The 18,290-nt window shown below is 39.8% G+C and overlaps 1 protein-coding gene across 7 annotated transcripts in view; it reads left to right on the top strand.

Annotated features, from left to right (window-relative positions):
• The window catches only part of myh14 (myosin, heavy chain 14, non-muscle), a 33,280-nt gene that overhangs the window by 695 nt on the left and 14,295 nt on the right, over positions 1-18,290 (top strand). For 2 of the 7 annotated variants that reach the window (XM_024267148.2, XM_024267146.2), the window contains exons 2-19: positions 3,234-3,414; positions 5,230-5,436; positions 6,868-7,024; positions 8,040-8,067; positions 8,470-8,584; positions 9,621-9,668; positions 9,917-9,931; positions 10,715-10,807; positions 10,914-10,977; positions 12,103-12,201; positions 12,286-12,429; positions 12,505-12,719; positions 12,791-12,943; positions 13,200-13,373; positions 13,451-13,624; positions 13,715-13,829; positions 15,851-15,919; positions 18,072-18,277. In XM_024267148.2, the coding sequence (XP_024122916.1) occupies positions 3,247-3,414; positions 5,230-5,436; positions 6,868-7,024; positions 8,040-8,067; positions 8,470-8,584; positions 9,621-9,668; positions 9,917-9,931; positions 10,715-10,807; positions 10,914-10,977; positions 12,103-12,201; positions 12,286-12,429; positions 12,505-12,719; positions 12,791-12,943; positions 13,200-13,373; positions 13,451-13,624; positions 13,715-13,829; positions 15,851-15,919; positions 18,072-18,277 (2,244 nt within the window). In that variant the 5' untranslated portion in view covers positions 3,234-3,246. The remainder of the gene's footprint in view (positions 1-3,233; positions 3,415-5,229; positions 5,437-6,867; positions 7,025-8,039; positions 8,068-8,469; positions 8,585-9,620; positions 9,669-9,916; positions 9,932-10,714; positions 10,808-10,913; positions 10,978-12,102; positions 12,202-12,285; positions 12,430-12,504; positions 12,720-12,790; positions 12,944-13,199; positions 13,374-13,450; positions 13,625-13,714; positions 13,830-15,850; positions 15,920-18,071; positions 18,278-18,290) is intronic. The other 5 variants (XM_024267149.2, XM_024267147.2, XM_024267151.2 and 2 more) reach the window with 5 other exon arrangements.

Here is an 18,290-nt window from a genome sequence, read left to right as displayed (position 1 = left end):
CCCCCCGGTGCATGCCGCTTCGCATCAGAAATGATGGAAAAGGCGTATCCACCCCCCAACCCCACCCGTCAATGCACACATTAATTACACAGACAGGGGGAGCGCTGGATCCCCCGCAGTGGATGACCTCGGTTTAGAGCCCGAGCGTGTTGTCTGCGGGTGTGTACTGTTGGGGGGTGTTGCTATGGTAGAAGTCAGATTTTTCCTTTTTTTTTGTGCATGTCCAGTTGCTGCAGGAGGAGTTTCCTGGTTTGTCCACGCGACACTGCGACAGCCTGGAGTCCCTGTAATGTACAGCAAGCGAGAGATATCATAAATCACCTGGTGATTTATGATATCTCTCGCTTGCTGTACTATATGAGCTGTGTGCTCATATAGTAAAACCTTATCTGAGATTGCAGATAAATTGTATAGCACCTGATTATCATATCAGTACCACTAAATGATAGGATTAAATCTCAATTTACTATTTAAATTGATTTTAAACTCCACATAATTAGGTTGCATACATTGACAGTATATAAAGACCGTCAAAGCACTTTTTAAATCACCCATAGAAAATGCCTTACCTCTGGTTCCAAGTCAATTCAGTCGCCATTTTTCCGTGACACGGATGTCGCCATGTTGGAACCAGACGACTTTAGTAAGCAGTGATTTGTCCGAGTCAGCATTTCCATGGCAACCACTCTCACTAATCAGGAGTGAGCTCGTTGGTAAGCCCCACCCCGTCCACTCAAAGTGGTCTGTGGAGAATCTGTCAAAGGTTTCGATTGAGACTTCTGATTGGCCAGTTTATAACTTGAATAACTTGCGATAAAGAAAATATATCATGAAAACAAAAATACGATTAGCAAGAATATGTTAAAAGGAGGTACCAGAGCAAGATTGGTTATACTGGCAAATATAGTGATTAATAACTATTTATTTTTTAATTGACGTCTATGGGGTTTTGGCTTTCTGGAACCAGGGGGTACTTCCTATTTTGAACACGAGGAGGGAGAGGATAATTTGTCTAGTTCTCATTTACAGTCAATGGTTGCACATTGTTTTTCTTTTTAGATTTGTATTTTAAACTTTTTATTTTTGGTTAATCACACGTATTTACATGCAACCAGCACAAAAAATGATGGAAATTCATGTTGGCCACACATACTACATACAATATTTTGAGTGTGTCCAAGGCTAAATGTTATTGGTTGCATGTATTAAGCTAACCCTAACCTTATATTCCTCCAGGTACATGTGGGCAAGAAAAAAGTCCAGCTCTGGCCGCACATATTTAGAAATTACGTGCGAAAAGTCACTTTCTAAACTAAATTTTCACATAATTTGTGGTTCAAACTAAACTCAGGTGGAACTTTAGTTAAGAAAATTCTAAATTATATTATTAAAAACTAAAATAAACATTGTGTTTGTTCTGAAAACAAATGTAAAGAAATTTGATTTGAAGGAAAAATGCTAACTGTAATATCATACAGCAGAGAAATACATCAATATTAAACTGAATGTACTGTTAAAGTCCAAAAACAGTTTTCTTTTAATTCACAATTTTGCCATCTGATTTAATTTGAGGTTTAACAGTTTTCAACAAACTGCAATACTTGATTTGTCGTTTTAATTTTCGTCCAAAACACATTTTTTAAGAATATTTTTTCTCATAACTAGGTATATAAGGAATTTTTATGTAAAAAAAATAGGTGCTTGACATCAAATTCAAGAACAAGCTACTTTAAAAAAATAATAAATATGGTTAATTGCTATTGTATTTTTTGAGGAAATTTTTATTTATTTAATTGATTTTTAACAGATCGACTAACATACAATACATAGTATAGATAAAACTTTTAACAACACACACACACACAAACCATTAAAAGCCAGCATTGGGGTTGCATAGTTTCCACTCTGACTGGATGGGGTGGCGGCGGCTCTTAAGTCAACACAGCCACGCCACGCCCAGTGACGGAGTCTCAGGTGTGGTGAGGGCAAGGTTGTGAACAGACAGAGCAGAGAGGGCTGAGCTGCATAGCTGAAATCAGGCCCGATGACATAACTGCAGCACCATTGAGATGCCTTATTGTTGTACAAGGCGCCACAATAGGCTCTCTGTGGGATCAAAGTTGAATTTTGTGTGGGCCCCCTGCGCTTACTCGTAAATCTTTTTTGTGCAGTTTGTTTTTCTAGAAACTTGAATATATTTACGCTTAATAATGTTTCAATTATCACATAAGCATCAAACAACTTCATTCCTTCGATCCAGACAGACTTATGATCACATCTAACTAGCTGTTCAGCATGATTAGTGGTTGGTTTTGACGATTTTTATCATCTTGATGCTTAAAGACCCACTCAAATAAAAATCGTGTTTTTAACATGTTCGTGTGGGGTTTTTTTCTCAATGATGGTGAACTTATATCAAGAAAATGAAGCTTATAAAATTTGGTTTCTGAGCATTTCTTTGTTCAAATCGTGAAATGGTGTAGCCGTGACGTAGCAGCAACAGACAAATGGATCTATTTGCAGACAAACAGATATCTGTACATCGTCATTTTGAGGTTGTAAGGGGCTGTAAGCTAGTGGGAGAAAGCGTTAACAACAAGCCCCAACAGTCTCGCTCACCACTCAGAAGTGAATTTCTGATGAACTCCTGCTGCTCTGCAGAAACTATGTCCTAGAAAATGAGTTTTTTTTCTTTATTTTGGCTAAAAACAGCATAATCATTATTAAAAGACTACTGGGGTGCTTTTACAATAGATCAAAAGATGACTGGAGTGCGGCTTTAGTGGTGAATCAGCATTTTGCCTGTCTGTTGGTGAGTCCATGAATCCGTCTCCAGGGTTTTATCTCTGCTGACCTCAGTGGTCTGCAGTGGAGGGGTCCTTCGTTTTCTTTCAGTTAACTGTGGAGCCAGTGCCTTTTGAACCTCAAGTCATTACTATTCTTTGCCTCTCGCCATCCCTCCCCCCTCACTGTCATGTCAGTTTGCTCAGGCGATTGATGCCTCGCTATTCTCCCATGCCTACTCTCCACTACCCAGAAGTCTCGGCCTGTCTCTGCATCCTGCCTTGCCTTGATTTGTTGCAACTAGGCCATCCTCATCCCGGTGTTGGCTGGAGTTGGTCTACATGTTACTTGCGTGCTACTACTTTTAGAGGAGGGGGTGCATGAAGTGTGTCTTGATGTGTCAAAAGAAAGCTCTAACCCTGTTTTCCCACCCTCTCATCTCCTTATAGTGCCATCAGTACCATGTCCCGACCAACAGGGGGCAGTGTCAATGACATCGCCCGCTTCCTGTCATCAGGCGGGGGGCCGGGGTCCCCTACCTCTAGCTCGTCGGTGTTCTCTGCTGCCAGCCAGGCTGACTGGGCTGCCAAGCGGCTGGTGTGGGTGCCCTCGGAGAAGCATGGCTTTGAGGTGGAGTGTCTGGATAGATTTCTCCATTTACCGTGACTTTTTTACGCTGTTGCATTGTGGGATCACTTGGGTGAAACTCTGGTTTATCATCAGTCACTCTTAATCATCCAGTAAATTGCTCACCCCAGGTGTGTTAAACTCACCTGAGGGTGTGTCAGACGGCTGACGCTAACCCTGCAACAGGGTGTGTCAGTAGAGTTTTGTTTTATGATGTTTTTGTACCTTTTTCATTTCCGTATATTATTACTCATCGGCCCCTTACATCATTTGAGCCATTCACAACCTCTTTTGTATAAGTCCAGCTTCTTCAATCATTCTGATGATCATTTTCTGAAGAGTTTTAGGACGCAAACTGGGATATCCGCGGACCTTCTCAGTGCCCCCCTTTCCTGGGCCTGTTTTCATGAGGAGCTCCTAGAATAGAACAATAGCCTCCTTCAGCGTCCTGACGCTGAAGAGGCCAGCGTAGAAACACTGACTTCATTTTTCAATCATCTTCTGATGAGAATGGCTCTGTTTCAGCAGAAATGCAGAGCAGTAATGGTCATTCGTTTTGATCCTGAGCACGCACTTCCGTCTGCCACTAATATACTTTCTCGCATCTAGTACAGACACAGGGCTGAATATTTTGTGTGGTATGCATTTCAATTCTCAAGCTAGTTGATGCATATTGGAGCTGCGCCATGTGATATGGTCATAGTTTGAGTACTTCCACTGCGAGAAGCCCCAGAGTAAAATTAAGTCCTCCGTTCCTCTGTCACTGTTTATTCTTGTTTGCTGTCAGATTTCCTTTCACACTGTAAGATTATAGCAGACATTTGATAAACACATTTTTTTGTTTCATGGTTTATGTTAACTCATCTAACAGTTTTACATTAGAAATGCACTCAGATGAGATGTTTGGAGGTTATATTATTGCATAAGGTACATTCAGTGATTATTGAACATTTAATAGAATATATGTATTCATTCATTCCAAAGCCTAACCCGCCTACTGATGAGCGAAGGCAAGAAGTACTCTGGACAGGGATATATATATCTATATGCGATATCTATATCTATATATCTCATATATATATATATCTATATGCGATATCTATATCTATACATCTCATATATTTATATATATGAGATATTGAGATATCTATATTTTATATATATATAAAACATATTTAATTCGTTAATATTTATTAATCACGCTCAAGCTCAGCGTAATAAAACTCCATCTAAAATAAACCTAAACTTTTTTTTTTACATTCTGTGATTGAGATTTTATTAAACTATAGAGATAATATGGCATTTATTTGTAGTTTTTGGACAAGACCGATGAGTTATTTTAATAAATAAGGCGGAGAACGAAAGTCCATGTGAGGGTTTTAATGCAGCAGAGCAGCAGCACACCCGCTATGAAGGGCGGGGGGTCATAGCGAAACTGAGCTGTCTGCTATTACAACTCCAACAATGACAAAACAGACTTTTATTTTATCTTGGGATGGGGACCTACACAAATTTTCCTCAGCAACGAGCATTGGCGTTGTTAAAAAATTGAAGAAACTCTGCAGTTCTCCGCGAAAGCCCCCCCACCCCCTTTTTTGGGGGGTGCCTGGTGTGACATTAGCCTGGATTTTTTTGTATTTTCATTCAAAAACATGTTGATTAGTTTGACATTTTTTTTATATCAGGTAGTCTTTCAAATGGAAAATACAGAAGTAAATTCAAAAGTAGACAAAAAATGATTTTTAGACCCTAAGTTCCAAAGGGTTAAAAACAAACGTTCTAAATTTTGAGGGTTTATCTTTTCACTTTAACTTTCAGTCGGCCAGCATTCGAGAAGAGCGCGGAGATGAGGTGGATGTGGTGCTCACTGACTGCCAGGTCAAGGTGACCCTTTCCCGGGAGGAGGTGCAGCGGATGAACCCGCCGCGCTTCAGCAAAGTGGAGGACATGGCCGACCTCACCTGCCTCAACGAGGCCTCGGTGCTGCACAACCTTAGGGAGCGATACTACTCCGGCCTCATCTACGTGAGTGCATGAGACAGCAGGGCTAAATTTAACTCACCGCCTCAAAACTGGAGACCGCGGCACGTGTGTAATGAAGCGGCATCTGCTTTTGTAAACTCATACGTGATGGGAGGAGATGTGAGGCGTCAGTTTACAAAGTTGGGAACCCGCATGTGGCAACAGTGGGGGCATCTCCAGTTTCTGTTAAGGAAAAATCGGGGCCACTACAGCGTAAGGAAAATTTATGGTGGATATATGTCATCCATCATCAGAAAAATGCTACAAGACTGTCAAAGACCCAGTCCTATGAAAATTGTGTTTTTAACATATTATTGTAGCATTTTTTCCTTATAGTGAGCACATGTATAAAAGAATTAGAGATTAAGTTAAGTGATAAATGCAAATCCACTGTGTTTGCAACTTTGTTAGCAGCATATTTGTAGCATTAGAGAGTCAGCCGGCATGTATATTGTACAGTAGGCTTAGTGTGTTAGTTGCTCACTAGAGTGTAAACAGAGTAATGCTGGGAGATTGATGTAGAGTTAACTCTTCGCCAACAGTCAACACAGAGATAAATTTATAATGAGCTTTAATAAAAAAAATCTTAAAAAAACAACACAGGCTGTTTATTTTGGATAAAAACTCCTGAATCGCAATTAAAAGACCACTGAAAATGCTTTAAAAATGGATCAAATATAGTTTGAGTGGGACTTCTACAAGGTTCCCACAGGGTCTTACAAAGTCTTAAAAACATTGAATTATTGAATTTGAAAATAATGCATTAAAAAAGTCTTAAATTTGAGGACTAAAAATTGGGCCGCTTGAAGCATTCCTATTTCATGTCAAAATTTAATTTTTTGACCACAATTATATGCACTGAGCGTCTTGTCGATGGCGGCGTCGCTTTTGGTGGGCTCGGAGGACTGAGAGTACTTCCTCTTCAGACTGTTGATGGACTCTTTGAATGTCTGGCAGTTGTTGATGATGGCGATCATATAGTGTAAATAAACAAATAATGTAAATAAACAGTGGGATAACCAGTTGTTGTGCTCCAATATGCTGAATGCCCACCGCAGGTTTTAAAAAAGGAAGAGCGTTAAGGCATCACGGCACAAACAAGATAAGAAGCTACAGTTTTGATCATACAATGAAAAATAAATGAAAAAAATGGGTAATAGACTGTGAAAATTTGACCTTAAAGACTTTGAAATCTTAAATTAAGTTTGAAGAAACTTGTAAGAACCATGTTCAAGTTGGTATTACAAGCATGGAAAAGCTCTGCTCTTATCTGTAGCAACATATCTGAAAGCTCATTTATATTGGTGAAGTAATACCTAATAAAACTGCCACCAAGAGGCTTTGATGTACTTCTTTGTGTTTTCACTTTTACACCTTTTTTCTACTTTTTCGCCTTTTTTTTCCCCTCAATCTTGTCATATGCGTCTCTTCCAGACGTATTCCGGACTCTTCTGCGTGGTGGTGAACCCTTACAAGAACCTGCCGATCTACACAGAGTCCATCGTGGAGATGTACCGTGGCAAGAAACGCCACGAAATGCCACCGCACATTTACGCCATATCAGAGGCGGCCTATCGGAGCATGCTGCAAGGTAAGGAGCACTATCTGACCCGTAGCAGAACAGGGGCGTAATGAGTTCCCTAAGTGATCTTTGAGCTCCAAGAAGCTTTTTCTTTTTAAGGTGTGTTACTTTTGTAGCACTTGTCAAAAGCTTTAAAAGGGAGAATCATTTGCAGAAGAGTGTTTTTAGAGCACCGACCTCAGATCTAGATATGTTATTATTTGTTGTCATTTCACATGTTTGTTGAATGGCTTGACAGACATTTTTTTATGCACCTTAAACTGAGACCTGAGGAATTTCAAACAGTTAAAAGGCAGTTATGAGTTGGTTGCGCAACATCTGTGTCTCTGGGTGAATAATCGGGACCAGACAGATGAGGCTCTACGTGTTGGGTTGTTGTTGTTGCCTCCCCCAGGTTGGTTGCAGGTGTGTTACTATGATGATTGAACCTGTAAAACCTGTATACATTTTTTTTCTAGTTCAAACAGGTGGGAATCTCAAAAAGCAAATACCAGCAGGACTTAAAACAGAGTCAACCCAGTGACTCCCAGGGTTGTATGATTTGGCAGCCCGGGGAGACCAGTTCAGCTGGTGGCTGGTTTCTGTCCTATAATTGCTTTAAGCGGGAAAGAATTTGTGCAAAGGGGAGGCTTTAAATTTGGGTGCAGTTGCTAATGTATGTACTTGTATATCTCCTCTTCCAGGAAGCTTTTACCCAAGACCAACCTGTTTAGAAATAGATAAAAAGTGTAGTTTATTTAAAAAAAGAAAATCGCAAATTATTTTTACTGATCAGTCGACTAATCAGATCACGCATGAATTGGATGGTAGATACAGCATTAGAAAGCTTGCATCGTAGTTTTTATATTTAATTAAAATAATGCATACATCCATTGACTTGCCTGAGGCTAAGTCTTCAAGACGAGAAAGCAGAAATTCTTCTAGGACGTAACTGAGGTTTTTACAAGCGCTAACCTTGTTGTTGGTGTGTTATTGTATTCATTTATTTGTAACTTCTTGATGTTTTTCTTGTTATGTCGGACAGACCGAGAAGATCAGTCCATCCTCTGCACGTGAGTACTCCTCATTGTCTTCCTCCTGCAGGATCTGTTCTTGTTCAGAGTTCAACATTTAGGCTAAAAATGTGTCTGCACCCACGCCAGCCTGCAGCCCTGTCCATGTCTTCCTGTCATTGTCCGCACTTCAGAGATACATGAGTCCGGAGTTAAAAATAAGAAGTCTCTCTCTGTTAGATCTGCTATTCTTCTCTCATTTCTGTCCAAAAGCAACAATAGAGCGACAAACTGTATCCTCCACACCTGTTTTCTGTTTGAATCTATATGTATTAATAATAATTTTGGACATTTTGTTCTCTTTCTTTAATAAATAACTGCATCAAGAAGTTTCATACAAACCATTAATATCAGTAATGATACTTGTGTGTTTACACAACACTGTGTATGTGTGTTTTTCAGGGGCGAGTCTGGAGCTGGGAAAACAGAAAACACCAAGAAAGTCATCCAGTATTTGGCTCACGTTGCCTCCTCCCATAAAAGTGGCTCTTTGGGTCGAAATAAGGAAGCCGTGCAGGTATGTTTGTTCTGAGGAAAGTTACAAAAACAGAAGGATTTGGAGAATTGAAAGATTGTATTGAAGGTAGGGGTGTAACGGATCACAAAAGTCATGGTTCGGATCGTGTCACAATTTTAGGGTTCGGATCATTTTTCGAATTGTAAAAAGTAAAAAAGCAACAGCAAAAACAAGAAGATAAAAGCTTTAAAAAATATATTTGAGGAAAAATATACAAAGCATAAATATACACACACATCTTTGAACATTAACAAACATGTAAAAAAAAAAGTTAAAATTAAACTTTTTTTATTTTTTTGTATTAATTGTAGTATTGAGACTAATTGTGGGAACATTTAAATATTTCAAATAATTATTATTATCGGTACTGCATGTGCAGGTGAGGCCCTGCCATGGCTGCTTTTCCTGACAATTTTTGATCCTTTTGGCTTGCCATACTGCCTTCCCCTACTGCATGTCCCTGTACCAGGAGCTGCGGTGTTTCTGGGCCAGCGGCTGAACCCAGACACGGAGATGTGTACCGGTGCTTTAATTCTGCTCTTCAAAATAAATAAATCTCTCATAATCCACGTCCTCTATGACGAGTTCCAGTGAAGTTTAGCTCCTCCCACACGCGGCGGGAGCTTCAGGTTAAAAGGTTGGATGGGTCCGCAATACACGTGTGGGCCGAACCATTGCTAGTGTTCCCTACGAATCAAGGATTATCTGTGATCTGTTACTCCCGTAATGGAAGGTCGTAGAAAGCTATCTCATAATTTTCCTTAATTCAATTTTATTTCTTGTTTTTACTGATTTTTTTTCCTTATTTTTGGCTAACAATCTTACCTTTTTGGAGGTGAAAACTTCTCAGGTGGTGTTAATCTGTTCTTTCCTGTTTACCTGAATTTACCAACTCCACGAAATCTTGGCCTTCCTGCAGATAAACCTTACAATAGGTTTTCCTTTTTGTGTCTATCTTTTCCTCTTTCCTTCCTGTGCTTGTTTCTCCTGATTCTCCTCTTTTTCTGCGCCACTCTTCTATCGTCTGCATGCTCAGATGGACGGCTGTAGGTCCCTCACGAGGTGCAGCACTTTGGTGAACAGGGTGAGTTCACTCTGCCTCACTGTCCTGTCTTTCCTCTTTTCTATTCCTGTGAGATGTTTCCCAAAAATATTTCCAACTCGGTACAATAATTAAACCACATCAATGGATTTGTGTTATTTGTCCTGTCTTGGATTTTATCTGTTTGCATTTTTCAGTTGTAATTTGTGCTCTTTTTGATGTTTTTTTTTTTCTTTTGGTTTGATTTTCTCATCCATGTCCTCCAACCATAATGTTTTCCCACAATTCAGCTGAGCTTCCAATATGTGAGTATACAAGAATATAGCAACCGGGGGGTTTACTTGGTGGTGTTAGTTCACTTAGAAATATTATCTGTATTTATAATATGATTCACTTTAAGTCAAGAGAATCATATATATTTTTATGGTTTTGTGGGTTAAATACGTTTTCTTATGGTTCTATGGGTTTTCTTATTTTCTGTTTCTTTTATAAGCTTCAAGACATGCGGGTTTGGGTGTGTGCCGCGAGGGAATATTTGAGCTCAAAGCTGTGTGATTGGGCGCCATGTCCACGTCTGTCTGTGTTCGTGCCTGTTGTCAGTGCTCACTGCCCGCCCGGCACTTCTTTATTATTTAGAACGGAGGTCTTATTAGCGGCTGTGGCACAGACGGCTTGCTGCACTTGCAATGCGACAAAAGGAAGGAAGGGTTCACAGCTGAGGAAATAACAGCGATTCTCAACTAGTTGTTGATCAATTTTAGGCAAAAAAAGTAAATAAACATTTGGATTGAAATAAATATGCGTGCCAAATCTTAAAGAAGAAAAAATTAGAAAGAAAAAAGTTTTTAATTGTGACTGTTGTTGAGAATCATCTGTTATTCAGAACAGAAGCAGTGGGATTGCTGTGGATGCCCATTTGCCTCAGTTTGTGTCATTAGTTTGGGTGATGACTCTTCATTTGTGTGAGTGTTTTGTGCTTTATGCAGCAGCTCAGCAGTCCGAGCATTTCATTTCTACATGGACGAAGTGATGCTGCATCACGGGTCGTTCTCCTCTGAAGCTGATCTGCTGTTTCCTCTGTCTCTCAGGGCGAGCTGGAGAGACAGCTGCTGCAGGCCAACCCCATCCTGGAGGCCTTTGGAAACGCAAAGACTGTCAAAAATGACAACTCCTCTAGATTTGTAAGAGCTGGATAGATATATTTGAGCAAACTGTCAATTTCTACAACCAAGCAAGAGTTGAGTTACATCAAATGACTGTTTTTTTTCCCCCTCTTATTTCTTTCAGGGTAAATTTATCCGCATTAATTTCGACGTAGCGGGATACATCGTCGGTGCCAACATTGAGACCTGTATCCTTTTAATGTGAGAGTGTAATTTAGCTTAGATTGTTTTAATGAAGTTAAAACTGTTTAAACTCCCCTTGGATTTTGTAAAATATAATCTCCCATTAAGAAACGTGTTGTTTAGAGTTTTTAAAGAACCACTACTACATGTTTAACAGGTTTTTGTGGTCTTTTTCTTATGATAGAGGACATATATCAAGATTAATTAGATTATCCCCCCCCCCCCACACACACACAAACACACACTGATATTTTATGTAAAACAACGAAAGGGGACACAGATTCATTCAGGCCGCTGATCCATCCTACCAGAATCTGTTCCCCCCAATAATTTGCAGTAGAAGCAACAAATTTATTAAAGGGTCACCAAACAGTGAATCAGCTTTTTTTGTGTCTATAAATAGGGCTTTAAAAGTGCTGTCTATTGGTCCTTCCCACATTTTTGACAATTTAAAATAAACTTGTTTAATTTCTGAAATTGTAGTCTAAAACTACCAGTGTCCTGCCCCCTACAGGTTGAAATAAGGTAGTACAGTTGAATTTTGTGAGTATAAAAGACCCGCCCATCTTTGATTCTTTAACAGTCAGTTGTTGTTGTTAGCTTTAGCATGACTCGTAGGTTTTTTTTGTCTTCAATCGTCAAAAAAAAAATTGTTATTTTTTGTTTTTCAAATCTGAACAGAGTGTAGGGTCAGTTTCCAGCTGTCCTGTTGTGTTTCCCTTTTATTATATTTTGTTAAATACTTCCATAACAAGCTCCCTTTCATAAATCACGGTTCTTATACTAAATTAGCCAAACAAAAGTTGTTTTTTTGTTTGTTTTTACACAAAAAGCAGTCGTCTTCTTATGTAGAATATGTGGGAAACAATTCAAATTTTACAAAACATTTCCATAAACCCCAAAATAAAGTATATTGTAAACATCCACCTTCTTTTTACACTTTTTGGGTGAAAATATGAGTTCTTCAAAACAAATCAACTATGCCAGAGACAAGGGCAACAAATTCTGGCCGGGGAAACATTTATTGGCACAACAATAATAAGAAACTGGTGATCTAAAGTTTCAACATTTTTAATCCAAAATATAATTCTTTTTGTTTGCTGTTGTTCATCCATGACCGTAAAATCCAGACCTCCTTGAAAAGTCCCGAGCCATCCGTCAGGCCAAGGACGAGAGAACATTTCACATTTTTTATCAGTTGTTATGTGGAGCAACAGAAGAAACGAGAGGTGAGCAGATGTCAACTTCCAAATGATCCACCGTTTTGTTGAGTTTCAGCTGATTTCTGATGGAATCTGTTTTATCTTTTTTAGCTGATTTGCTTCTTGGAAATGCTGATCAATATCGTTTCCTCACCGGAGGCTCCATCCCCGTTCCTGGTCAAAGCGATTCAGAGAACTTTACTCAGACCATGGACTCCATGGCTATCATGGGCTTCACTGCAGAAGAATCCTTGTGTAAATGATTTTTTCTTTTATTGGCTAGTTTGTTTTTTGCCTGAGCTTTGCTCTGACGTTCCTCCTTCTCCTCAGCCATGCTAAAGGTAATCTCAGCCGTGCTCCAGTTTGGAAACATATCCTTCACTAAAGAGAAGAACCATGACCAGGCGTCCATGCCCGATAACACGGCTGCACAGAAACTGTGCCACCTGCTGGGCATCAACGTGCTGGAGTTCACCCGTGCCATTCTAACACCCAGGATCAAAGTGGGCCGAGAGTATGTGCAGAAGGCCCAGACCAAAGAACAAGTAGGATTTTCTCATTTCAGGCTGTAAAACATGAAGGTGTGCGTTTGTGAAAGCTGCATCTCTCCCTGCAGGCGGACTTTGCCATTGAGGCTTTGGCAAAGGCGACGTACGAGCGTCTGTTCAGGTGGCTGGTTCACAGGATCAACAGAGCTCTGGACCGCAGGCAGAGGCAGGGAGCCTCCTTCATCGGCATCCTGGATATTGCTGGATTTGAGATCTTCCAGGTGGGCTGATGGAGGAATTTGGGCTCCTGTAGACAAACTCCAGGCTTTCTTTGATCGTTGTTGGATCGTCATGATTTATTTTGTAATCGATTCAGGCTGTAGGTAGAGCAAAGAAATCTGGAAATCAAGCAGAGGAGTGGCCTTCCACCTTATTTCCACCATTTCTGAGATGAAATGACCATTTGGATTGTTATCTGTTTTAGGACTTTTTTTGACAAAGCATTCTGGGTATAATCTTCCTTTTGTTTCTTTCCAGTTAAACTCCTTCGAGCAGCTATGCATCAACTACACCAACGAGAAGCTGCAGCAGCTCTTCAACCACACCATGTTCATTCTGGAGCAGGAGGAGTATCAGAGGGAAGGCATCGACTGGAACTTCATTGACTTTGGCCTGGACCTTCAGCCCTGCATCGACCTCATCGAGAGACCCGTACGCTTTCCCCAGATGAGCGATAAGCGTAACGTTGCTTTTGCTAACCTATGAACCTCATCTCCTTCCTTTTTCAGACTCACCCTCCTGGTGTTCTGGCCCTCCTGGACGAAGAGTGCTGGTTCCCTCGGGCCACAGACCGCACATTTGTGGAGAAGCTGAGTGCGGAGCAGGGCAACCATCCCAAATTCTTCAAATCGAAGCAGCCGCGTGGAGAAGCAGATTTCTCCATTATTCACTACGCTGGAAAGGTACGCTTATTTTTTTTTTACGCGTATCTTTTCAGAAATGCATTCAGTCTGCTTACTTTTGTCTCCACCTCTTGATCACCTCGTCCTCAGGTGGACTATAAGGCAAATGATTGGCTCGTGAAGAACATGGATCCCCTGAACGACAATGTGGCGTCTCTCCTTCACCAGTCGTCAGATCATTTTGTGTCAGAGCTGTGGAAGGAGGGTAAGGATAAAGCATTTTAAGTTCTTGGCTGAATCCGAATTCTTCCCCTACATTTACATTTAACCCTCCAAACAGAGAGTCGTGGAAAAATACTGTCCCAAATTTGTACATTATTACCACTTGAGGACATCGTCAATATTTGTTGGTCATTTACGCTAGCATGTAGCTGCTAGCGCTCTGAACTACATAACAATTAGGGGTGTGACGCAGTTTTAGAGTAACGGTTTGAATCATTTTTTTGGATCAGTTAAAAAGGAAAAAAAACAAAGAATAAACAAGATGAAAGCCTAAAATAGTTTTTTGAAAAGCTTCAAAACCCATTTAATAAAACATAAAGCATAAATATACACTCACACACATCTCATCAAAACATTTGCTCATTGAGGCCTATTTATAAAAATAAAGGATCTTTGACCTTTGAGCACAAAGAAAAAACTAAAACATGTAGTTTCTGATTACATTTACATGACTTGAGACCAAATCTACAAAAACTGAGAAAAGAACGCTTGAGAATAGTTTTGAAAATACCAAATCTATCTGGAGTACCCCTTAAAATGCACATTTTCTCTTGTCCCCCTCCCCCCAATATCCAAATTGAATCTTAAATAAAACAGTTAAAATTAAACTTAAAATTAATTTTTAGTAGTGTTTTTTGAAACTAACTGTGGGAACATTTTAAGTATTTCAAATAATAATTATTTGTAGAACGTGTAGGCAGGTGAGGCACCGCCCTTCCCGCTTTTCCTGGTGATTTATGATACCTTTGGCTTGCCGTACTGCCCTCCCCCGACCGCATGTCCCTTTTAGAGAGGGAGCAGCGGCTTTCTCCGGTGCGGGACAGCTGCTGATCCTCCCTGGTATCACCATTAATATTAATTCCTGTTTTTTTACTTTAAAAAGGTCACACTAAAACAAAAAAAATCATTACTTACATTCAAATGTAAACTTCTGTGCTTCACATAAGGAAAAAATGCCCTTCTCCCCGACGAGTGTTAGCCCTTAAAAGAACTATTTCGGACAACCCTACCCCCTTAAATGCCCCTACAATTGGAGGGGTAGGGAGAAGCCGTAGGGGGAGGGGAAGAATTCAGATTCAGCCATTGAGTTTTTAGCTTTGTTCACACCGGATATGTGACGCGCATTAAACAACGTCCTAAACTCGCATTGTTCGTTTTCTGCCACAACTCCATTCTGATATACGTAAGACTTGGTGTCTATAATTCTGTCCGGGCACAAACCGCAATTATTAATTTCTCCTTCATGATTAATTTTTTAACATTTGGTACTTGTACGAGTGGACCATGTCTTAAAAAGGAAATCATTCATACGTCGTCACTAAATTCAAGTCCCTGATTGGCCAAAGTTCAACCTGTTTAACTTTTAAAGCACGTTTTTTATGTAGAGCCGGAAAACGATTGTAGAAACTTTGTCGAGTTTTGAACACGAAAGCCTAAATATAGATTTTTATTGAGAATGGTCGCTTAAACGCACATTGCCGAAGCCGCAGTGAACGTAGCTTGAAACCCATAAAGACCCACCCATTTGTCCTTAAAAATACAATTATGAAGAAAATACCACAAACCAAGTTAACTACAGAAAACATTTTGGATATTTTTCTGTTACACTGATGTCACTATGAATTTAATTCAAATTTTGGAAAAATAAAATTCAATCCTGGTGGTACGCCGCCTCTGACCATTCCCACGAGAAACGAATGCTTGAAAAAGGTTCCTAGGTATAGATTGAAACTAAATTGACCAGGAGTGAAGGATTTTGGTGCATTTTGGGTGAAATCAGTTTGTCGTGCGAAAGCTTTCATCAGCGATAAGGGGTTAAAACAAATGGGATTTTCATATATAACACTTCAAATTATAGGCTATTGTGCTTTTTTGTGTAAAAACTGTAATAACGTTCTCTTTCTTCCCTTCTTCATGCTCTCCTCTGTTCTTCCATCTCGTCCTCTCCTGGTCTGCTCTTTACCAACTCCACTCCGATCCTCATCCTGATGCTTCCTGCATCAGATATTCAAACTCTTCCTCGTGTGTACTTCTTTGACTCCTATGCCTCACTGCAGACTAATGGCTCAGACAGTAGGTGTTTCACCTCCTCGCTGTGTGTTTTTACCTCTTCTTTATTGTTTGTTTTGTTGGTTGTGGTGTTTGTGTTAATTCTGTCTCGTTTTGATTGTGTATTTGTTGTGTGTCCTTGTTGCTCTCCCAACCTAACCTGCCTTTAGCTTCAGTGTCATGAAACTTTCTCTTTCATAGTTTTCTAGAAGTAGAATAGTGTTCCAGCAGCAGCATGCCCTTAAATAACCCCGAAGGCTTCCTTCTGGATCACATTAGAGTTAACAATGCGGGCGACAAATTCTGTGCAATTATATACATCAATATTCTGAGCTTTATGAAATGTAATTTAACAAATCATCAACAAACAAGTCACCTTATATTAAAGAATAAATAAAACCAACTGGTTTCTGTAATTGTGATCCTGAAAAAGCTTGAGGCAGTTTCTCTTTAAGATTTTTGTGTCTGTAATCGTAGCGCCTAGTTTCAGCCAATTTATAGGAAATTGAAGCAAACGAATACATTTAGGCGTGCAAAGTAGTATAACCGTTTTCTCTTTTCTGTTTTAAAACGGTGCATTCATAATGATATTTAGTGTTTTTTGTGTCTTTGGTTCTTCTGATCAGTGGATAGTGTGTGAAAAATTGTCAAAACAAATGTTTTTTTAAGAAATTGATAAAAAAAAATCTAAAACGGGTTGATTCAGTGCAGTGAAATTAGCAACATTAAAAGTAATTAGGGCTTTTCTGTTGAAGTGCTGTCGTGTCTGAACAGGTTTGGAGATAACGGGGAAAGTCCTGAAGGGATTAGACGACAAGATGTGTGTTTATTTTGGCTGCACAAATATACGCCATCTTAATCCACCTTAAGAAAAACTTATGCTTAAAGCCCTGACGGAACATATGTCTTACCCCGGTCTCGCACGGCAACCGTTACAGCTCAGGTGCGATGTGAGAGTGGTAACCCGCCATTTATACAGGAAGTACAGTAATCCCCCCTTATTCGCTGCAGCTCAGCTGTGGGATCCGGTGAAAATTTGAACTCACAAAATGGATTCGCAGAGGTCGAACGTGACTGTCTGCAGTGGGATTTGCTTTCGCACTCTTAAAGTTACATAAAGACTGCTTTTAAAAACTTTAACGGTAGCCGTGGGAGCCCGGGTTTAGGGCTGGGTTGATAAAATCAATAAATCGATTTGAGTCGATTTAAACTTAATAGATCAATAATCGATCCATAAAAGTAGAGATTGATTTAGCACATCAAGCTAAAGTCCACTAGCTGGATGCTAACGTTTAATGGAATTTCCCATAGGGTGGCCAATGCTAACGCCAGCTTAATGGTAATGCCAGCTTAATGCTTATTGCTTATTAAATCTAATCCATTATTAATGCTAACGTTTAATGGAATTTCCCATAGGGTGGCCAATGCTAACGCCAGCTTAATGGTAATGCCAGCTTAATGGTAATGCCAGTTTAATGCTTATTGCTTATTAAATCTAATCCATTATTAATGCTAACGTTTAATGGAATTTTCCATAGGGCGGCTAATGCTAACGCTAGCTTGATACTAACGTTTAATGGAATTTCCCGTAAGATGGCTAATGCTAACGCTTGGTTGACGTAAACATACATTACTGACTAAATTAACATCTTTATAAACTCACAGGCATGAATTTTCAAAACTCTTTCAAGGAAATATTTCTTAAAGTAACCATCTGTTTTCTATAGCACATTTTTTTGTTTGTTCTTTCTTCTTATGGAATAAGGTGTAATGCTATAGTGTGATCGCCACCTACTGGCCAAACTGAAACACCCTCCAGGAGAGGCAGAACAATTGCTGGAACTTTGTTTGAGAATCCATGTAACACTGTATGCTATTAACAATCTTATTTTAATTTCACTAATACATTTTACCGTATATGAACGGTATCAGATTAATATAGATATATTCAAAACATATTGTAGATTATTAATGTATTTCTAAACAAATGTGTCTAAAAGTGTAAACCGTGTAAACTCTAAAAAAATCGATCCAAGCTCTGGGGAATCAAATCAAATCGAATTTTTAAATTACTATCAATACCCAGCCCTAATATTACTTATAGTATAGTTCTGTCTGACCCAACCAATTGAAAGTGTCTGACTAAAGTCAAACCTGCCGTTCTGCTCTCCACCAGTGGACAGGATTGTGGGTTTGGACCAGGTGTCGTCAGGGGAAAGCAGTGGGCCGGTCGCTTTTGGAGCCGCCGGGTTAAAGACAAAGAAGGGAATGTTTCGGACTGTCGGTCAACTCTACAAAGAGTCCCTCACCAAACTGATGGCCACGCTCAGGAACACCAACCCCAACTTCCTGCGCTGCATTATTCCCAACCACGAGAAGAGGGTGAGGCGAGGTC

This window comes from Oryzias melastigma, linkage group LG16 (assembly GCF_002922805.2).
Source record: "Oryzias melastigma strain HK-1 linkage group LG16, ASM292280v2, whole genome shotgun sequence".
NCBI classification, from domain to species: Eukaryota; Metazoa; Chordata; class Actinopteri; order Beloniformes; family Adrianichthyidae; genus Oryzias; species Oryzias melastigma.
Note: the sequence above shows the minus strand (reverse complement) of the source record. Positions and strands in the feature narration are given on the sequence as shown.